At 39.1% G+C, this 23,755-nt stretch overlaps 1 protein-coding gene across 2 annotated transcripts in view; it reads left to right on the forward strand.

Moving 5' to 3' along the window:
* The window catches only part of ITGBL1 (integrin subunit beta like 1), a 206,274-nt gene that overhangs the window by 97,799 nt on the left and 84,720 nt on the right, over window positions 1-23,755 (forward strand). For both annotated transcript variants that reach the window (XM_059042411.2, XM_067016973.1), the window contains exons 4-7: window positions 4,093-4,215; window positions 8,357-8,497; window positions 11,081-11,221; window positions 21,340-21,486. In XM_059042411.2, coding sequence (XP_058898394.2) covers window positions 4,093-4,215; window positions 8,357-8,497; window positions 11,081-11,221; window positions 21,340-21,486 — 552 coding nt within the window. The remainder of the gene's footprint in view (window positions 1-4,092; window positions 4,216-8,356; window positions 8,498-11,080; window positions 11,222-21,339; window positions 21,487-23,755) is intronic.

Below are 23,755 nucleotides of genomic sequence, written 5' to 3' on the forward strand. Positions count from 1 at the left end.
TTTTGTTTCTCTGTACCTTGTTTTCAGATTGATGGGTGGATTAATTGATTGATTGATTGATTGGTTGATTGGTTTTCGAATCCAGGGTTTTTTTTCTTTTTAATAACACATTATAACCACATAGGGGTTAGTTTAGGAATCCAAAGATGTTTCAATGTTAAGGAATCTAAATGCATGATTCACTACATCAACACATCTTAAAGGAGAAAATTAACAGAATTGTTTCAACAGATGATGAAACACATCGGATAAGATATAAAATACGTTTCTAAGATATCTCTACGTCTATTTTTTTAACATGGGTACCTACTTTTATGTAATCTTACTGTCCATATTCCAATTGTGTCCATTGACCCAACAATGCCTCTTACCTCATTGCACCCACCTCTGTATAGCATCCAGTCTAGGGGCAGTGTTAACGTCTGGTTGTCATATCTCTTCGATGTCCTTTAATGTGTCTTTAGACAATTTCCACAGGCAGCACGATCTTTTTTTCTCTCTCTTACTCTCCACTCAGTTTCTAGGCCTTTCAGGTTTACTTTGGGGATCTTGCTGTCACATAGCTTTCTTTTAATGCCTACTTCTACCAGCCTAGTTCAGGACCACGGCTGCCAAACTGCATTAGCATCTGGGTTCTCTACACTAATCTTGCCCCCTCATATCGCAGTGTGATTTGCAGGAAGCAGCTTGGAACAGAAGGGGAAGAGGAGGTATATGGAATGGGCAGAAGACTGAAAAAGGCAGGGGGGGTTGGAGATGGAGCTGAGGACTAAAGGAGTTCCAGAAGTTGACTCCGTAGGGACGCAGAATGGCAAGGCACAGTCTGCAGAGCAAAGCAAAGGCCTCAGCACCATGGCATCAGGAGTATATGCTGGTGTTCAAGACAGGGAGTCATGCTAGAAAGAGACAGCTATATTAGGCAGAATGAAAAGTCAGAGCTAAAATAATCTAGCATAAATCAGAAGACCAATCCTAGAGACTGAGTTAACTGGCAACCAAGGAAGAGATGCAGGATGACACAGCATGAGCACGCGAGTCTGGCACTTTTGCCTGGGCTTCCATATGCCGTATCTTGGAGCCTCAGTTGTGAATTCTACTTGATGAGTAAGACAGGAAGTCTCTGAACTGTTGTAAACTTCCTGCATCACCCAGGAACAGTTCAGATGTGTGGATTGGAGCGAGCCAGCCTGTGGGGGACGTCAGTGAGAAGTTGTAGGACTCAGAGGCAGAGGCTGTTCCTTCCCATCTTTCCTGAAAACAATGACTGCATACACAGCCCTAACTATGTTACACCTCTCTCCCCACCCATGAAGGGCTCCTGGTATTCCAACAGATAAATTCTCAAATTCTTGACCAGTATTCTTGATCCTATACTGTCTGCCTTTAGCCTACCCTTTTTGCCAAACTCAAGTCAGACTCTTCACTGTTAAATCCCCCATCCTTATTCCTTAGCCCAGGCTCTTTCTTCAACATCACAAGTTTTTTTCTCCATCTCCACTTGTTGAAATTCTATCTATACATCAAGTGCCAACTCAAGAACTTACTCCCCTACTGTGCCTTTCCTCCTTCACAGAGCCAGACTGAGGTTTATACTATCTTTATAGCATTTGTCACAAATCTATTGCAAATGCCTTTGCGTCATCTGGTTTCATATAGATATATGTATATGTAAAAATTATCAATCACCTAGCTCTTTCTTCTTGGTCTATGATTTACTTAGTTTTAATTTTATCCATCTTATTATCTTCTATTCCGCTTATGACTTCGCCAGTAATATAATAAGCAATGAGAAAATTTAATGAATGGATATGTGGATGGTTGAAAAACAGCATAAATAAATGTGAAAATGAAAAAGAAGGGTGATAATTAGAGAACAAAATGAGATGAGGCAATACCATGAATTGTAGCGTTAGGTCGGAAACAAACTTTTATAAATTAAAATAGTTTTCAGGGAAAAAAAGCAAGAAAATGAAGTTTGATAGAAGTAAAATTCACACAAGTATTCTCAAGGAAGAAAAATAACAAGCTCAAATTCTGCAGAATCACCATTTATATGTGACTGTGAGAGAAACAACCCTTACAAAGAATAGCAAATCACAAGTGAACTGCGTAACAGAATCATGCAGAGAGCATGAAACCAGGACGTGGTGGGATCCATAAATACAAAATGTGTCTGGAGACAATATTTGGGAATATGGCTAATATACTCGATGTCTTAATGGGAGAAGACAAAGAACCCGACATTTTCTGAGAGTCTACAGTGTGCTAGACACAGTAGCATTTTTAGATAGATAACTGGGTGATATATTTATCACTTAATCCACCCAGCAGCTCTATGAAGAAGACGTTATTTGCAGATAAGGAATTTGAGAGTTCGAGATAAAAGTAATGACCTCAAATATATATAGCTAGTGGGGCTTAAGACCTGGATGTGGCTGCAAATCTACCTTAGTCCTAAATTTGTGCTCTTTCTGCTACACCACATACAGAATTGCCAGTATCCAGTAGCTCAATTCAAATATCCATAGTATCATCTTCGGTTCCTTCCCGTCCATTACCTCTCTTACCCAGTCACCGAGTCATCTTTTCTTTCTCCTGAAAATAGCACCACGTGTATTTGCTTTTTTCTAAACTCAGAGCCGTGACCTGGGTCAGCCTCTCTGCTTTCCTGCAGACTAACGAACTAACATTCCCTCATATCCACTTGGCCTCATTTCGGTTCATTCTCCATATGACAACGAGATTAACAGGGTAGGAATGAATACCTGATCACATGACTCCTTGTTGAAAATATTTCAGTGGCTTCTCATTTTTCTTCTTGATTCAAGTTGGAAATCTTTAATGTGACCTCTTAGACTTCCGTAAACTGCATCTTTAGTTGCCTTTTTCCTTTCATGACATTTTGCACTTTATTTTCTGCTATATGCCAGCTGTCTTTTTCTTTTTTCTCTTATTTCCTCTTTTACCTCAGAGCCTTTGCTGTTGTTTCTTGCTGGAGGTGGGCTTCTTCACCTTCTCAAGTCTCTTAGCTATAATTTTTACTTGGCTTTCAGTTCTCAGTTTAAGAGCCATTCCCCAGGGACTCCATCTTTGACCACCAGGTCTCAGTTAAAACCCCTTACTATGTGTTTCTGCAGCACTTTGCACTTCTCCCCTGATTTTATCACATTGTTTTTTACTCATATAAAACTTTAAGAGGAGGATTATGGCTGAATCAATCTCCTGTTGCATTTCCAGAGTCTAGGATGATACTGGTGAATGGCAAAGTCTCAATAACTCTATGGTGACTGCTGTGATGATCGATTAAAAATTTAAAAATAAGCATTAAAAAAAGGAAGCTCCTCAAATGGACATTCTACTTCTCACTATCCTTTGAATGCTGTTTTATTGTCAGTGAAATCACTCTTGGGGTTGTAGTCAAATCCTCAAACTTGGCTGGGTATGTTGTGTGTGGTAGACTAGATGACTCCACTGCCTCTGTATCACCCTGAGCCACCCTGAGGTTTTGGTGAGGTCCCAGGACTCTATGCATAAGAAAACCCACGCTGGTCCCAAAGTCATAATGACATGGGTGTCAGTTTAACACTGTGGGTATGAAATTATTAGGGACACCTAAGGTTTTCATTTATGCATTTGATAATGAATTCTACAAATATTCATTATATAAATAATATGTTCAAATATTGTGCAAAGCATTGAATAAATAACTGGTGAGGAAGATAAGCAGGGTTACTTGCCTCACAAAGCTTAGAATTTTCTGCTTTAGTTCACTTCAGACCCAGGTGTAATCAGAAGATATTCATTCACGCATTGATTGGATGGACATGTATAAAGTAGCTCTGCTCTTGGGGAGGTCAGATCCATGAAACTATTAGAGGTCAATCATAATAGCTGTGTGCTGTAAAATATAACTGCTGGGCTACAATAATCTCAAGAAAGAATGTCATTATCTATGTCATCATACCCACGGTAAAACCTAATTGGAATATTAAATTGATTTGAATTGTCTTTATCTATGAGATAGGTTAAAATTCATTAATTATAATTTATATGCATTTAACAAATAATTTTTGCTCTGTTTTAATGGTTTAGGTACATGTCACTGTGGCAGGTGTAAGTGTGATAATTCAGATGGAAATGGACTCGTTTATGGTAAATTTTGTGAGTGTGATGATAGAGAATGCATAGATGATGAAACAGAAGAAATATGTGGAGGTATGTATATTAACTTTGCAGAAATTAATAAAAGTACTTGATTTTTTCACCTATTTCATTGCACTTTTATTTCTATGAATTTCTGTGCTAAGTTTACTCATTTAAGTTGAACCTATGTTTGGAATACACTTCATATAGGGAAAGTTAGACTAAGGCATTCAGAGCAAACTAGTACATCTTGAAAATTTTTTATAGATTTTATTCTTTAACCATATTTATTGAAGTATAGTTAATTTACAATGTTGTGTTAGTTTCAGGTGTACAGCAAAGTGATTCAGATATATATGTGTGTGTGTGTGTGTGTGTGTGTGTGTGTATATATGTATATATACACACACATATATATGTATATTCTTTTTCAGATTCTTTTCCATTATAGTTATTACAAGATATTAAATATAGTTCCCTGTGCTATACAGTAGGTCCTTGTTGTTTATCTATTTATACAGTGGTGTGTATCTGTTAATCCCAAACTCCTAATTTATCCCATCCCCTTTGCTAAAGCATGTTTGTTTTCTATATCTGTGTGTCTGTTTCTGTTTTTCAAATAAATTCATTTGTATAATTTTTTTAGATTCCACATATAAATGATATCATATGATATTTAGAGCAGACTAGTACTTTTTAAATGCAAAATCAGATTGTCCCCCAAGGAGAGCCAGATCAATATGGCGGCAGGCCAACTGCATGGTTCTGTAGTGGTCCTAGCTGGACTCTATCTTCTTTGCTCACCTTAACTGCTTTTATTCTGCCTCTTTTATCCCAATCTCTCCATTGCATGTTTTAATTGCATTGTCTTTCCCATTCTGAACCATAAAACTTTAAATAGTCTCATGTCCTACTGGGGACATTGAAAGCCAATAGGATTATTAGCCTAGAATCTATCCCTCCCCACCACACACTTAGATCACGTTTTTCATGATTGTTTCTACAGACCACCATTACCTCAGTCCATTTTTCTGTTGTACCAATTATTGCATGCTTGCTAATGTCAAGCACTGCAATAAGTACTTCACATTCATTGGGTAACTTACCAGCATTTGGAATGAGGTACCAGGGTCGAGTGGAATTTAGACTCCTGTCTGTCTGATGCCAAAGACTGTGCTGTGGACCCCTCACCATAGAGAAGTGCCCTGGAGTTTGGAGCTCCGTGAGAAAAGCCTTTCTCACTACCCGCTGTGCCCTTCTCTTCTGCTTACCTCTCTGCAAGCTTGTGCCCAGAGAGAGTTTCAACCGTGCTGGCACAGGAGAGGGAAGTAAACAGCAGTGAGAATCCCTTCAGTTTAGGTAAATTCTTCTCTGCTGTTATTAAACATTTTAACCTGGCTACCTCTGGCCTCATCTCTCTATCCATCAGTAATTGCTTCTTTCATTGAAATCTGGAAAGACTCCGTGCATGGAATCCTATCCTGCATACCAGATGGGTGATCAGAGGAGTATTTTCTCTTGAAGGATCAGGAGTGAATGGGGCGAGGAGAAGCCAGAGGGCCATACAGTGTCACTAGGCTGTCCTTTTGTTTACAAAAACAAATTGTGGCTTCAATTCCTGTGGTCATCCAGATGCTCTTGTTTTAGGTCAGCTTGGTTTTTTTCTCTCTGGTTTCCTTGCTGTACAACCAACCAAGATAAAACCAACAAACACGAACCTTCATTTTTCCAGCCAGTGACCTAAGCTGGGTGCTGCTCAGACAGTTCTGCTTAAGGGCTCCTTCCAAAATAATTAGAAAGATTAGAGAAATCTACCCACAGATATTATGTATTTGTCCCGATATCTTATTTCCAGTTATCACCGATCAAAAGGGAGGAAGGGAACATGTGTGGAGCCAGTGTTTTCTGATGCACACGACCAAAGCAAAGTCTATTTGCATGTGTAAATATAAACATTGAACTGGAAACAGCAGGAGATGTTTAACTCTCAAGCTTTCCACTCATTATTTCCGTTGGTCTGAGGCTAAAGCAATTTCATGGTGCAAAGTCTCTGACCACAGATACTAGCACTCCAGGAAACAGCGTCTGGGCATGACGTTGACTGGGATTCTAGATATTTCCATGTGTCATTCACATAAAACCAGTCTGTTGAGAGGTGATCCTACAGCCCAATGATGGAGCAATTCAAAAGCAGATTTTCTTACAGCATTAGTTTGCACAAAGCAGAGAATGATGCTTATTGTCTGGGGTGTGTATTGTCCTCAGGCTTCTATTTTATCACGTGTCTTATTACAGTATTTTCATTTGAGCTATGAATATATCTGCTTAATTTTCCACCTATATCTGCATACAGTATAGCCTTACATGATTTATGCTAGTAATCCTATTCGCCTCTACCTCAATGATTTTTTAGTAAAACCCCAATTCAGTGCTGAATTTTATAAACATACAAAGAATTTGGGTTTGAAGAATGAAGATTTTTGATCATTTGTTAATCTCATGGTAAGCCTTACATAGGTAGCGTCTTAAATAAATTTCCTACAATGACAGAGGAATAAATTTCTGAAGATTTCTGAGATTATAGCGGAAATTCTACTTTTTGAAGTTTAAAAAAAAAACCTGACTCCTAGGAAAAGTTGTCTTGCTTTCTTCCAGTGTAATCCTCAAGTTCCTAAGGCTTGTGATGTAATACTGGAATGTGATTTTTGTGTGTGTGTATATATACATATAGAGATATTTTGAAGTTTATAAAAAAGGTATAGCTTTTATATTTTATTATTGATGAAATCATTTGATAGCCTTTATGTTTGCTTAAGTGAACACATTAAAATTTGCTGTAGAAATGATCATTGTCTATTAGCTTAAAAAGAGGTTTTCTGTGGATACCCCGATTACAGCTCATTTAGACAGAAAACATGGCATGGTATGCTTGGGTCCCTGACTCTTTCTCTCTATCTCGCTATAGCACTTTCTCTTCATCTCTAACTCTCTCTGTCTCTCTCATGTATGCCTGCTGGCAGCAAGTTTCATCTGAGAGACAGAATGTCATGAGACCAGAATATTCTACTGTATTTCTCCCTTCGTATGTGAGTGTCTCAGGCCCTACTGACACTCTTGCCGTTGGCCAGATATGCCATAGTGTTTAGAAAGAAAAATAGCCTCACAATTAGTTTCCCGTGGCCCTCTGGGATGATAACTGTTGGGGAAGAGAGAGGCAAGGACAAAGACTTTAGCCATAGACTCTGATAAAACATAAATTCCTATAAACGAGAAAGAATAGACTAAAAACCAAAATGGCCCTGGTTTTCATCAGATTTGCAAGAACAAGAACATACATTCATGGTTGGGTGGTATAACGACAAAAAGGGAGGCTATAAAAAGTGATTTGGGATAAAAGGTATTGTCATCTTTGGGGAATTTGTAGGATTGCTGGACATGGGTGCAGGAAGCGGTGATGTGACCGTTCGTTACAGATTGTTTAGACATAAGTAGACAACAGCAGACTAACAGTCTACAGCATGGAGGCAGCTGAAATTGTGTGAAGGCATCTGGACGCAAAATGATGGGCTGTCCTTACCAAGCATTTGTATCCTCTTGACAGATCGGAGGGGAATTTGATTGTAAGACCAAGGGTCCATGGTATTTTCTTTGTAATTAGTAGTTTAAATGACTACTAAACATTGATTTAGCTGAAAACCTCTTTTCCATATGGTAAGACACGACATCTTGCAGAACACAGTTGTATGAAAAGATGAAATATTTTCTCTGGTTTAAGAAATGGTCATTAATAATGTGTATCCAAGGAAGTATATGCACCATTGCTTTCTCAATGGTTGATTTCAAATATCAAGAAATGCTCTTAGAGTGAATGCTTATATACATTTGAGTTTGACGTACACGTCTGAGATCGGAACATAATAGACTCGCACAGTCTTTCATGCCATTTCTTTAAAGTTCTGTCATTTTAATCAGCCACTTGGCTAGGACAAGTTAGAGGACACCTTGACTTGCTTTATGTGTGTAATTATGTAGGTATAGGCACACCTACGATGTTTTGGGGGCACACTATATAATTTGATTATTTTAAGCAAGGGCTGTGGAGCAGGTAGATTATTTCCAAAGGCAAAAATGATCACCAAGAGGTAGGAAGTTAATTCTGCTTTTAAAAGTTGCTTTTTTTTTCCTCACCGTATAAAATTCATTTTGGGTAAAGGCCACGGAAAGTGTTACTGTGGAAACTGTTACTGCCAGGCTGGTTGGCATGGAGATAAATGCGAATTCCAGTGTGACATCACCCCCTGGGAGAGCAAGCGAAGATGCACGTCTCCAGATAGCAGAGTCTGCAGTAACAGAGGTGTGTCTTTCATACTCGTTACTATGTAACTGGGAAAAAAACAAACCTCTTAATTATTAACCCAGCGCTTCTCTATATTTCCTTCTATGTGGAAGTCCTCTTTTATAGTGTTTGACTTTGATGTAAATCAACATTTCCTATCCCAACAAGCTTCTCTTTCTTATTTTTTGTTGGGCAGGAAGCAGAAAGATAAGGAAGTTGCTGTCATTCTTTCAGCTTCCCTGAACAGATAGCTAACACAGGGACTGTAATTTCTTTGGCAGCCATCCAGAAATGGCATAGTACAGGGAAAAGGCAATTCTTGTAGATATTTCTGTTGAATGTCTCTTGACTAACAGAACCATCTACAGCATGAGCATCTAATTATCCGGAGAGCATTCCAAAAAAACCTCTCGTCTTAATTATGAGTAAATCGAAGGCTTGTGTTGCAATACAGAATTGATATGGAGTCATTTAAGTTTTATATGCAATAATAAAAATGTGATATTGAACAAAATATAGCCATGTGGAATTGAGAGTGACTTTAAGCAGTAACTTAAAAAATATATTAGTATTGCTAACATATAATTTAAAGCGAGTTAACTAAGCGTTTGATATCAAATCAAATAGTTTTAAACACTTTTAGGAAAATCCTTGCAAATACTTGTTCTTTTTCCCTTTGTCAGCTGTACTGGTAGATAAAGAGCCATGTTGAACTCTTCTGACTACTTGAAGATATCAGTGAGTGGTCCCTTTCCTCCTATACAGTAGTAAAAATCTAGAAAGCTGGAAACTTATTTTTTTTTCATTTCTCTAAATGAATGATACACTTTAATAGGTAACGCTTACATGAAATCCTGGGCACACAACCAACTTTATCTTTTAACAGGCTGTCATAGAAGAGTGAAATGCACCAGGTTTCTGTACATAGAGAGAAAGGAAAGCAAAAGGCCTGACCTTGGGGCCAAAATTATAAAGAAAAGTCCTCTCTTTAATTTTTGCAGAGTAGATCTGATTATATATCATACTAATTCACCTATATTTTCCTTTAATATATAAGCTCTGCATGGACCATGACTGCATGAGTTCCCCATTGATGAACATTTAGGTCACTAGTGGTTTTTCAATAACATGAATACCATCATATTTAATATCCCAGTACGTGTACATTTGTGTACTTTTCCTTTCCTTTAGATATGTTAATTGAAGTGTGCTGTTATATGTAACACACATTTAAAAAGTATATGCTGTGAAATTGCCACCCAGAAAGTTGGACATTTTGTACTCCATACCCTCACCAACTCTTGACCCTAACAATCTTTTTTATTTCTGTCAATCGTATGTCTGAAATAATTTCTAACTCCCTATTGTTTAAAGGTTCCTCACCCCTTCATCATGGTAGCTTGAGTGGTAAACATTTTTATGTTTATCTATCATCATAACTTCTCTCCACAGAATCTCTAATTTGCCTTTGTCTATTTTGCTGTAGGCATATTTGTCTTTAGATATGAATTCGTAAGAATTGTTTATATGTTTGTGAAAGTAGCTTTGTCTTTTACATACATATGACTACTTGTTTCAGCTGTTTTTATCTTTTAGTTTGTTTTTGGTGTCTTGCCCCCAACCAAAATTTTAGATTTTTATGTCATTAAAGCTTTTTCTTTTTTCCTTTAAATAATTTGCTTTGAGGCTTTTGAATAAAAATGAATTTATTTCATATTTTATGCTTTTATTTTATATCCTTAAATCTTTAATCTGGCTAGAATTTACTTTGATCTAAGAGGTAAGAAAGGGATTTAACCTTGCTGTTTTTTTTTTTTTTACAGTGATTAACTGGTTACCCTAAAGATGATTATTAAAATTCACACAAAGTTAATATGATTTACAACGAAGCATTTCTCCTATACAAATCTCCAAACGACCAAAGTTATATCTCTCCATCTACACCAATGTCCTCTATAACCTGAGCTCATCTGATGCAGCCAACCTTACTTCTTAGTCTTCCTAATACGTACCTTCTGCCCCAATGAGTCAGATCTACTCAGGATCCGCACGTCCATTCCCACCCTCCTTTGCTTATTCTTGCTTTCTTGACTTTCCTTGAGTTGTTCTACGTTCAGTCCTCCTAGAACATTTCCCATTCTCTATGCTTATCCAAACCATCTACCTTAATTACTTCAGCCCACACTGATTTCCCCTTCCCCAAACTCTTACAGTATCTATGTCCTAGTTTACAAAACGTCAGTACTCTTGGTGCTTGTTTGTTTTTCATTAGCGTTTTTTGGGTCAAATAAATTGTAAAGTTCTTGAGAGCAAGGGTTACATCTTACGTTAATTGTGTTGGTGTTATCTTTGAGTCAAACCAGCGCCGTGCTCATTTCACATCCTGCAATCGCACAGAAGTGTAGACATAGATAATAACTTTTGTTTGTTAAAGGATCTCTACTGTTAACTTTAGATGGTGTTCTCCTCTATAGACTATTTTTCCTGAATATGTGTATTTTCCAAATATAAAGTAACAACAAAGAAGAGAGCAATGTGTAAGATGCTTTCTCTCATGATTTTTCTTCACTAGACCCATTGACAATTATTTTTACCCTCTAGGGATTTGTGTGTGTGGTGAATGTTCTTGCCATGATGTTGACCCGACTGGAGACTGGGGGGATGTTCATGGGGACACCTGTGAGTGTGATGAAAGGGACTGCAAGACTGTCTATGACAGATACTCTGATGACTTCTGTTCCGGTAAGTGCTCGCCTAACTCCTGTTTTTAAATAAGAAAATAGGGCTTCCCTGGTGGCTCAGTGGTTGAGAGTCCGCCTGCCGATGCAGGGGACGCGGGTTCGTGGCCCGGTCCGGGAAGATCCCACGTGCCGCGGAGCGGCTGGGCCCGTGAGCCATGGCCACTGAGCCCGCGCGTCCGGAGCCTGTGCTCCGCAACGGGAGAGGCCACAGCAGTGAGAGGCCCGCGTACCGCAAAAAAAAAAAAAAAAAAAAAAAAAAGAAAATAGTCATTTCCCCATTTTCAAGATTTATTCGGCTTCTCACAGAAACCGTCAAAGAATGGAATGTGCCTTCGAAAGAATTCGGTATCCATAGGACTCCTAATGGCAATGTGAAAAGCTGTTAGAGGAATCACACAGTGGGCAAAGATTTGAGATGAAAATGCACTCACTCTCTGAGAAGTAGTCTAATTCCTCACCAGGAAGAACTATTACCTCCAAGTATTGAATACTCAACCGGGAGAATACAAAGCTAGCAGACCTGACCGTGAACAGGAGAGGTACCATTATGGCAGCCATATCAATATAGTACAAGACTTAGGACAAGATAGTTCTCATGGATAGTTGAATGCATTGCTTCTTTGGTATGATTTATATACTAAAATTGTTCTGCAGTGCAGCCTACAATTGAATATCAATTAGTGGTTTCAAAAATTCTATTCCATGAATTTTTATGGAACAGATACTATTTTCCAGGCTCTCGATACTATTTGCCAGTGGCCTCTGGGCCACTGGTACCAGCAGTGAAGGAGACAAACATGATACTTGACATTATGGAGTTTGTAATCTAAATGCAAAGGAAAACAAACAAACAAACATCCTGCCAGAATTTCTAATAGTGCAAAGGGGGAAAAAAAAAAAAAAACAGGCAATCAGATTTATCTGAAAAAGTGTCATTTAGCAAAAATAGAGTTACTCATTTTCAGTCTGGTTATATTGGACAATTGAGAAGACAGAGACATGGGCATATACACGTCTTTATGCTTGACTGCTTGGTTGGTACAGGATATAGAGAGGAAATGCCGCTTGTCTCCAGAAAGTTTGCCAGCAAAGGGAGATAAAAGAGCTGCCCTATTTAATGATTATGCAACTGCAAAGACTTCTCTGTCCTGGCTGAGGAGAGCCTGCTGCTAGAGCTTCCCACTGCCGAAGAATTTCCCTCTTCTGATGATCCCTTGTGCTTGGGAGAATTTCCTAAAACGTTTCCTAAACGTTTTGTTCTTTGGCAGGACACACCCAAAGAAATTGAAGTATACCATGTAGCTCACGGGGACCACATTCTCAAAAAGACACTTCACAAGGCAGCGGCTTTCATTTGTGGTTCCATCCCAGGGCTCTGTGCAGTTGTTGGTGGCACTGTCTTTTCTGTCCCACCCCAGGAATGGGGTCAGTCCAATGCCAAAGGCAAGGACCAAAGACTATGCCCTTTCCAGGTTTTTCTGTTATTCATCCTGGGTGAGTGTTCTTTATTATCCTCATTATTAACACCTTGGGAATAAAACAGCTAACAACTATTCAGTGACTTCTGTATGCCAGACAAGCTGTAAAGCACTTCCCAGATTTGCATTTCTTCTTCATAAAAGGCTATGACACAGGGGACATGTTTGTTCTCATTTTACAATTGGGGAAACTGAGGTTCAGGGAATTCCATAACCTGCTGAAGGCTCCACCACTAACAGCTAAAATCAAAATGTTAACAAGGTCTCTGAATCTGAAGAAATCTAAAGGTTCTTTCTTTACTGAATGAATCTTTGTTTAAACTGAAACTTCAATTTAATAGAACATTTATTGAGCGCTAATTATGCTATAGGCACTGTGTGAGATATTAGGGGATTAAAATATAGAAAAGCCTAGGCTCTGACCTTAAGAAATTTACTGTTTAGCAAAGAAAACTGCCACCTAAACATACATTTCAATATACTACGGTGTGGGAGATGGCCATGTTCATGCATGTGTTTACTTATACTGGGGAAGTAGCAATGAACACAACAGATAAAATTCCTCTCCTTGGGGAGTTTACATCCTGGTGGGCCTGGAGAGACAAAAAACAAACAAAATGTATAGTAGGTTAGTGCTGTATATTTTCATGGCCATTGTGCTATAGACTAAAATGAGCGGAGAAGAGGGTTGAGAATCTCGGGGCTTGTTCGACATTTTAATTGGAAGGGTGAGGCTCCTCACAGAGGTGTTGATGTGTGACATGCATCACATGATGCTTTTGGATAACTGTGCCTGTACAGTTCTGCCCGAAAGGGTAGGCTTATGGGTCAAGAGGGATGAGATGGGCATCCCAGGTAGAGGGGAAAGAGACATAAGATCTGTGCAGGGGCCTAGAATCAATTTGGTTATTACCAGAATGTACAAATAACGAAGGGTAAAGCTAGCAAGAAATAAGGACTGAAGGACTTTCTACCTTGCTGCAGAACTAGACTCTGTTCTAAAGGCAATGCCAGCGATGGTTTTAGGCAGTGGAGTGCTATAGTCACCAGGTTTCTAGTCTGGTTGTCTGGGTAAATGCTGGTGCCATTTACTGAAATGGAGACTATAGAAGAACATTGTCAAATTCGTTTCTAGACATATCAGGCATAGAGGACCAATGGCAAACCGAAGCCGATCATTTATTTCAGCCTGTTGAATATGTGACTCTGAAGGATCAGGGCTGAACGTGAGAATTTATAGAGTCATAAACAGTGAGTTGTCAGGAAAAAACTATATCGGGGCTCAGGGAGCATCATTTAAGGTTGTCATTTTAAGACTGTGTGATAAAACATGAATTCACATAAATTAGAATAGGAAAATAAAGAGATAATCAGACTACATATAAAAATCATAACTGTGATTTTCTGATAGGATGCTTTTTTTTTAAACATAGGGAACACTCTCTCTTGTTAGACCCATGATCCTGATTTTGGACTGGGGCTGGAAAATTCAAAATGACTACATCATAGTGATAATTCAGGGTCACGTGAGCTAGTCCGTCTCACCGTGAGCAGTAGGGCTGTGGGTGAAGATGGTCATTGACACTTAGGCTGACACTTGGATCCTTTTATAAGCTCACAATTCCTGATGCACGTTATTTAGGCTTAGAGTTACTACAAACGTGGGGCAGGTGAAAGCCATTGAGGAGGTCTCCTTGGAATCTGAAATTTTCCACTTCATCGAATCCATCCCTCCTTCTCCCTATTTGCTTCTTTCTCACATTTTCCATTCTTCCCTATGCTAGAAGATTATAGAGAAAGCTAAGTGATCGGACAGTTATGGTTGTGTGGTTGGTGGAGTTTCTCATGGGAAGAGTTTAGGAGAGAATTTGTCCGTGGTCTCTATGCCCTGGGTGTAGACAGGTAGGGGTGGGAAGAGGTGATGGGTAATAAGCTGTGCTTTGAGCAATAAAACATCAGGCTATGATTATGGTTTTTTAATTCATTTGCTGAAGTGAATTAAATGCGGACAGTTCTCCACAGCCTGTCTCCCAGGCTTAAAAATGAGAAATTTAGGAAAGAAGAAACACATTGACAGAGATCGTGCTCTGTTAGGTACCCATCAAGTTCGTCCACACACCTCATTCCATTTTATGTTCGCCCTAACTCAGAGAGGGAGACGTGATTTTCCACATTTTTTTTCTCGTATCCACATTTTAACAGAAGAGGAAATGTTCAAAGAAATTAAGCAACTTGACAAAGTTCACACTGCCCTTACGCGTCATCTGAAAACACATTACATGAGCCTAACTACTCATGTAGTTTAATCTCCGAGTGATGCAAATAAAATTATTCCATTTTACTTTATTTTGGTAAGGAAGAGCTGTCCTCTGGATGCTCGAAATTCTTATAAAACTAAGCTTCTCTGAACATCATTCTGATCTGGGGCAGGCATCAATCTCTGGGGTATTTCTTCATTCCCACTATATCTGTAGAATTCCATATATAATGCTTAGTGAATTATTAGTCTTTGCAGTTTTCCCAATTGCCTGTCAAAGTTGCACCACAGGAAGGGAGCCATGCAGTTGCTTACTGAGTGTGTTAATACCTTAGAGATATACGACTGAAGTACCCCGAGTACGTGGATATTGTCTAGTGATGTATGCCAGGCTCGAGTGTAATAAGGCTCGGATGAAATGCAGCTTTATTTTTAGCTCCCATTCTTGCCCTCCTGAGAGTGTTGAGCTTATTTAAGTCCAAGGGAAATCTCCCATTGGATTATAGTTATCTTGTTTAATTGACCTTCTCATTTTATTCATTCATTCCCACTGTATCCATTCATCTATTCAAAAATGCACTTAAATGTAAATATTTTGTGCCTAAGGCATCATGGGTATAGGGGATGGGATACAAATTTTGAAACATGTTCCCTGCTTCCAAATAAATCAGTTGTATTCATTTTTTCTTTCACTCCTAAATGTTGTTCACTGACACATGAATTCATCCATACATGACTCATATACCCACAAAAATACACACACACACACGGCTCAAAGATGATACGATTGACAAATTTTGAGTGTGACCAAAATGGCAGGGGCACCAGCCATCCTGAAGTGTACCACCTGCTCTGCTACTTCGATTCTCTGAGCTGCTCCCCTGAATTGACTTTTTGATTAGGAAATAACTTCTTTATTCCTCATGGCTGTTTATCACTCTGGTCTATTTCTCGAAATCCCTTAATAGGAAAAATATGCTGCAGTGTGACTTTCCACTCTTTCAGCTTGTTCCTGCCTATCAAAATGATGAAACTACAAAGTTAGTCCTGGCTTAGAGTTCCCTTGGTTTGGAAAGTGGAATCATTTGATAGAACCATATTACGTGGGGAAATTTGTCTTTGTGGATTACCTAAGCATTAAGGAAAGAAACTGAAGGAAATGATTACGTATATTCAGTTTTCATTGTCTTGAAAGGGAAAATAATATATCAAATGGATTTTATATAAAAATCAAGTACTAGTTAGATCTAACTTATCCCCCCAACTTTTTTCTCTTGATGGTCTTCATATTACTTTGTAGGAAGCTACTTGTAAATATCAGATTCCAGTTCATGAGCACTTTTTGATCATTTTTAAGGCAAGAAATATCCTCTATGGAAGAAGAGTGTTCTGGAATGGATGGAAGTACATTTGTCCTGGATTGATGTTTCTGAGGCTAGATAGCTTAATGCAAAATAGCTCAATGATTACAAAGAAAAAAATAAGTTTTGGTGTCAGCACGCTCTCCTATAATGTCCTGAGAGCCCTTAAAGCTCAGCATGGCCGAGATGCCACTTGATGTGTCTCTTGCTGCCAAATTCCTGCCCTTGTGATGCAGTTCAGGTTGTGATCCCATTTACATGCCAAAACTAGACACCATGTTGTTCTTTCATTGTCATGGGTGTGTGTGTGTGTGTGTGTGTGTGTGTGTGTGTGTTCAAATAATGCTCATAGGTCTTTTGAAAGCAATTCTCTAATGTATGTTCTTCATATTTGCTATCAGGGATAAACAATAACATTCTGTACCTTTCATCTCTGTTTTGTCGATCCTTCGCCTACAGAGTTTAAGGGAATCCTTGTTAGAATCAATGAAATTAACTCCTGCAGGCCAAATATATGTGTATATATGCACACCTAGATTTGACAAACGAGCATTGAAGCATGACATTTCAGATCAGTGTGGTAAAATTCACTTCTTGTAGTTCTCTCATTTTCAAGATAAAGTGAGATGAAGGCCAGAAAGATGAACTAGTGACACATTTATTTATTTATTTATTTATTTGTTAACATCTTTATTGGAGTATAATTGCTTTACAATGATGTGTTAGTTTCTGCTTTATAACAAAGTGAATCAGTTATACATATACATGTATCTCCTCCCTCTTGCATCTCCCTCCCACCCTCCCTATCCCACCCCTCTAGGTGGTCACAGAGCACTGAGCTGGTCTCCCTGTGCTATGCGGCTGCTTCCCGCTAGCTATCTATTTTACGTTTGGTAGTGTATATATGTCCATGCCACTCTCTCACTTTGTCACAGCTTACCCTTCCCCCTCCCCGTGTCCTCAAGTCCATTCTCTACGTCTGCGTCTTTATTCCTGTCCTGTCCCTAGGTTCTTCTTAACCTTTTTTTTAGACTCCATATATATGTGTTAGCATACGGTATTTTTATTCTCTTTCTGACTGACTTCACTCTGTGTGACAGACTCTAGGTCCATCCACCTTAGTGACACATTTAGATGGAAGACACAGGCCTCCTAATTTCTTCACTTACGATTTTTTTCCCTACTTGTTTAGGAAAGACTTTGATATAGTATGTTATGGCAGTCTAAAGGATTTTCATGCTAAATAGATTTTATCATTTCTAAACTCTACTTTATAAATCAAAACCAAGCATTTTCATCTTCATTTTATCGCTATAAAATGATTCCTTCTCTCTCTGTCTCTTTGGCATAACTTTTATGCTGGAATTGAGAAACTTGTGACCTCAGAAAAGAAATTGCACTGTCAATTTTTGATTTCCTGCCTTTTCTGAAAGGCTAAATACCTGCTTCAGAATCTGGTATCAATACATTGCATTTCTAACTGATTTTCCTAACTCCACTGATAAAATACCATGAAGGATTTTATAGAAAAAGTACAGTTTCATTTAAAGTGGAATCCATAACATATTTTTGACAATGTGTGACTCTGAGTTATTAAAAGATGTAGAACATATTTAATTTTTGTTACTGTGAAAGTAAAGTTATGTTTATGTTTTAACTTGTCAAATTAATCTCTGATCAACATTTAGATTAGGCAGTACCACTGTCAATACTATTTTTCATCACGCTAGACTAGTTATTTAAACCTTTTCTCTGTTACTTTTACATTTGCTTCTCCTGTGATCTTCATTGGGGCATTTGATTTAGGTATTCCTACTTTCCCAAAACAATGAAATCTTCAAAAACACTCTATAGGCCACTATTTCATCATTTAAACTGGTTGCCATAATTCACTGACTCTCAGGAATTTCATTAGGGATGGTTTACTTTAAGTCATCCATATTTTCATAACCCTTCTTTCCTCAGCTTGAACTTGTTCAGGGGATGTTGGTTTCTAATGGCAAAGTGTAGAAGACACATAAGTGGATGATTTGAGGAGGCAACGGCCATCCTGAACTAGGCGATGTTCTCCCACTTTGATACTTTCCTATTTAAAGGCCAAACCTTTTATCCCAAGCCAAACACAGCAATGACTAACTCTGTTTTTCAGTTTTATTGTTGAAGTGTCAACTTGTCTTCTACAAATGGCAGCATGTTTTGTACTTTGTCCAGCATCCTCATGGCAGATCTAACTGCCCTTGAAATGAAACCTCTTGTCTCCAAGAATTTCAAAGCCACTAGCTCCCATAAAACAGCAGAATTGATTGTACTTTAAACGTTAAAGATTTTGTTTTAAAAACTGTTATTTATCTATGCATTTGCAACATAGCTCTGTTTGCAAATTTGGCTCTGAATTATTGGGTTGGCCAAAAAAGTTCATTTGGGTTTTTCTGTAAGATGTTAAGGGAAAACCCAAATGAACTTTTTGGCCAACCCAATACACGAGGATTGGGAAGATGGGTAGGAACTTCTTAAGCCAGGATAAATGGCAAGAAGCCATAGAACCCAACAATCTCTGAGGTATAATTGCTACTATATCTCTGAGATATAATTGCTATATATAAGTCAAACTATTGTAACAAAAATTCTTATATTTGAAGGTCCAAATGATCATATTAACGTAATATGTATTTATTAGCAATCAAAATTTTTTTCCTTTAAAATGATGAGCTCTAAGGCAAAGTATTAGTATTAACAGCAATTTGTTGTATAGACTTTGTTACATAGTAGATGCTTAATAAATGTGCATTGAACTGAATTTAGTGTTAAATGAGAGATGTGGACTCTGTGATCCTTAATAGCTCATCCTACTTTGACCAATGATTTTATGATTTGTTCCATGAAGAACCAGGTTTATAGATAGTGAAAAGCTTCCTGATAGGTGGATTGTTCAGTACTTCAAACTCAAAAGATGGACATCTGACCACAGACCTCAAGGAATACTGATAAAAAAGACCAGCCTTCCCTGAAGACTGGTCAATACCAGTTTCCATATTGTGTGATATATATTAATATCAGATGCCAAATACAAAATAGCAGGGATTGTTATTCATTAGCATTATATTTGATTTACTTAAAGAAAATGTAATTCCACTTCCTTTAAAATTCTTCATACATTTTTGGAGAAATTATAGAAATCTACTTTACATTGCATCTGTAATAATGAGTATCTGAATGGTTATTTGGAGTTAGGAAAAGCTCAGCTAAATTATCATGCTTGGGCTTCCCTGGTGGCGCAGTGGTTGAGAGTCCGCCTGCCGATGCAGGCGACGCGGGTTCGTGCCCCGGTTCGGGAGGATCCCACGTGCCGCGGAGCGGCTGGGCCCGTGAGCCGTGGCCGCTGCGCCTGCGCGTCCGGAGCCTGTGCTCCGCAATGGGAGGGGCCACAGCAGTGAGAGGCCTGCGTACCGCAAAAAAAAAAAGAAGAAGTTTGGGCTTCCCTGATGGCACAGTGGTAGAGAGTCCGCCTGCCGATGCGGGGGACGCGGGTTTGTGCCCCGGTCCGGGAAGATCCCACGTGCCGCGGAGCGGCTGGGCCCGTGAGCCGTGACCGCTGCGCCTGCGCGTCCGGAGCCTGTGCTCCGCAACGGGAGAGGCCACAGCGGTGAGAGGCCCGCGTACAGCAAAAAAAAAAAAGAAGAAGAAGGAGCGGGACTTCCCTGGTGGTGCAGTGTTTGAGAGTCCGCCTGCCAATGTGGGCACCCCGGGTTCGTGCCCCGGTCTGGGAAGATCCCACGGGCCGCGGAGCGGCTGGGCCCGTGAGCCGTGGCCGCTGCGCCTGCGCGTCCGGAACCTGTGCTCCGCAACGGGAGAGGCCACAGTGGTGAGAGCCCCCCCCCCAAAAAAAAATAAATGAAGCGTTTTTTGGGCTTCCCTGGTGGCGCAGTGGTAGAGAGTCCGCCTGCCGATGCAGGGGACACGGATTCGTGACCCGGTCCGGGAGGATCCCACGTGCCGCAGAGCGGCTGGGCCCGTGAGCCATGGCCGCTGAGCCTGCGCGTCCGGAGCCTGTGCTCCGCAACGGGAGAGGGCACAGCGGTGAGAGGCCCGCGTACCGCAAAAAAAAAAAAAAAAATTATCGTGATTTCCTTTCCTTTCTATTCCCACTTGGTTGTGTATGTGGGCTCAAGTGAATAAAAATAAAAATTGCTCACTTTTATGCAGCATTTTAAGATATATTATGTACTTACTGATAACTATGGATAGATAATCCGATTTAAAATGAAGAACGAAACCTCAACGAGGTTGTCATTTGATCAGCCCTACTCTGTAGGGAGCAAGGTCAGGATTTGAACCTACTTATTTGATTGATAACCTGGTCTATTTTATGCTATACCATATCAGTACTTAGCATAGTTCTTTACAGGCTCTGTGCCCATGTAAATTTAATATCTTTCCTGACCTCTTTTGTGTATAGGAAATTCGTCTTCAAGGGTTGCGAACTCCACACAGGTTACTGGTTTTAAGCTGAGGGTCTATAGGCTAAGCATGTAGTGTGTAGTAAAAAGATAATGAAAATAAAGTGCGAGGGACTCTAGAAACTAAGACCCTGTTTCAAAAACAAATTGTTTTCCATTTCCTACGGCTCTCCTCCACGTGAATTAATTGCCCAATCCATCAAATCCTCCTTTTAGGCTCCAGCAGACTAATTCAATCTCGTGCACTTGGATTTTGAAAGATTCAAGTTGATAGCCCTATGAACCTGTTTATCTGATCTGGAGTTGTTGCTTTTCTTTCCCCGTGATCAATCAATATACCTGGATCAGGTATTTAAGAACATTGAGAAAAATGGGCTTTTGCCTGAATGTTTTATATTGTGCTTAATTGAGATCGTGACTCATTTGTGACATTCACTGTTGAAATGAAAGTTAATTCTGGCTTTGGTATATTTTTCTCATATACATGTGTGCATATATATATATATATATATATATATGGCTCATAAATACAATAACATATATATATTTTTACTCCCATTGTGAAGGTCATGGGCAGTGTAACTGTGGAAGATGTGACTGCAAAGTAGGCTGGCATGGGAAAAAGTGCGAGCACCCACGTTCCTGCCCGCTGTCAGCTGAGGAGAGTATCAAGAAATGCCAGGGAAGCTCTGCTCTGCCTTGCTCTGGAAGGGGTAAGTGAGGGTCTCAGGCCTTGTGACCCATCGCCTCCTGTGAGTCACATGAATTCAGTTCACATGTATCTTATTTAAAAGGTAGCTGAGATTCCTGAATGAGGAAAGATTAGTCTTTTCAGAACTAATACCATGAGTGAAAGTACATGGAGAAATATCATCTCATTCTTTCTCCCTCTCTGACACACACACACACACACACACACACACACACACACACACACACACACACACACACACACACACACACACACACACACACACACACACACACACACCCGACACACACACCCGGGTCTACTTTAGCTCTGAGGTCTGTTCAATTTCTATTCAGTTCAATGCTACATTAAAAATGAAAAAAACAGTATGGATATTTGCTCAGAGCTTTCTCAGGAAGATCATCTAATTGTCCACTGACATTTCTGAAACTTAATAACATCCTATTGAGTTGTACTGTTGGCTTTTGAAAAAGTATTGTATCGACAGATAGCTTGGAATAAGCTTTTCTTGTCTTAGACGGCATGTAGCCTCGGGTGTGCTCTTGGTATCAGATCAGTACAAATTGGAGGAGAAGGAAGAATTCATCTAGGGGAAATCTGGTTTCATTCTTTTTGATTTATCCAAATAAGAAATACAATTTCACCTCTCACATGAAAATGGCAAAGTTAATGTGAAATTTGCTTTCAGAGGTACTGGTAATTGAAGTTATTACAAATTTTATTCAGGAAAGAGGAAAAGGAGAACGATTTCCTTTATCTGAATGTTAGATCAGAAATTTAATTTTATGTTGCAGGGTAATTTATTTTTGAAAAGTGAATTTTTAAATTGAGATATAATTCAAATGTCATAAAATTCACTCTTTTAAAGTATACAACTTAGTGGGGTTTTTTTAGTATATTCACAGAATTACCCAACCATCACCACTGCCTCATTCCTAAACATTTCCGTCATCACAGAAAGAAACTCTGTACCCTTCCTGGGCACTCCCCATTATCCTCTCCACTCAGCCCCTAGAAACCCTTAATCTACTTCCTGTCTCTGTGGATTTGCCTAATCTGGATATTTCACATCTAAATATGAAATATGTGTTCTTTTTGCTCCTGGTTTTTTTTTTTCACTTAGCTTACTGTTTTCAATGCCGTAACATGTGTCAGTACTTCATTCATCTTATGGCTGAGTAATATTCATTTGTAAGGATATACCACATTTGTTTATCCATTCATCTGTCAATGAACATTTGGGTTGTTTCTACTTTTTGGCCATCATAAATAATGTTCTGTGCATATTTATGTACAAGTTTTTGTGTGGACATGTGCTTTTGATTTCTCTTGGATATCTACCCATGAGGGGAATTGCTGGGTCATATGGTAACTCTATGTTTAATTTTTTGAGGTACCACAAAACTATCTTTAAAGTGACTACACCATTTTGCATTCCCTCCAGAAGTGTATGAAGGTTCCAATTTCTCCACATCCTCACCATTATTTGTTATCATATGTCTTTTTCATTACTTATAGTTTTTTTGCGGGGGGGAGGGCAGAAAACTCCCAAAGTCTCCAAGATTATTTGTAACATAGTATTTTCTCATACTCTGATATTCATCCTTAATGATTATAGGGAGGAGGGTAGGATATGGGTAGAAGGAATTTTTAATTTCAGAAACATTTCTGAATTGCCCCATCTTTCATTAATACTCCCAGGCTGGAAGCAGTGTTCTACCAGCGTTAATAAAATATTGTGATTATAGTGCTTGAGTAAGCCTATTATGCTCTTAAAATAACAAAGACTAAAAATCAGTATTCCTCGGACTACTGGTATTATTTATTGCTAAAAATAACAAATTATAGGACTTCCCTGGTGGCGCAGTGGTTAAGAATCCACCTGCCAATGCAGGGGACATGGGTTCAAGCCCTGGTCCAGGAAGATTCCACATGCTGCAGAGCAACTAAGCCCGCGCACCACAACTACTGAGCCTGTGCTCTAGAGCCCACGAGCCACAGCTACAGAGCCTGCGTGCTGCAACTACTGAAGCCCACGTGCCTAGAGGCTGTGTTCCTCAACAAGAGAAGCCACTGCAATGAGAAGTCCACGCACCGCAATAAAGAGTAGCCCCCGCTCACTGCAACTAGAGAAAGCCTGCGCACAGCAACGAACACCCATCGCAGCCAAAAATGAATAAATAAGTAAATACATTTATTTTAAAAAATCAATAAAAGTAAATTGTACACTGGAAAAATTTTTTAAGCATATAAAACATATCTCAAACATA

This window comes from Kogia breviceps, chromosome 16 (assembly GCF_026419965.1).
Source record: "Kogia breviceps isolate mKogBre1 chromosome 16, mKogBre1 haplotype 1, whole genome shotgun sequence".
NCBI lineage: Eukaryota > Metazoa > Chordata > Mammalia > Artiodactyla > Physeteridae > Kogia > Kogia breviceps.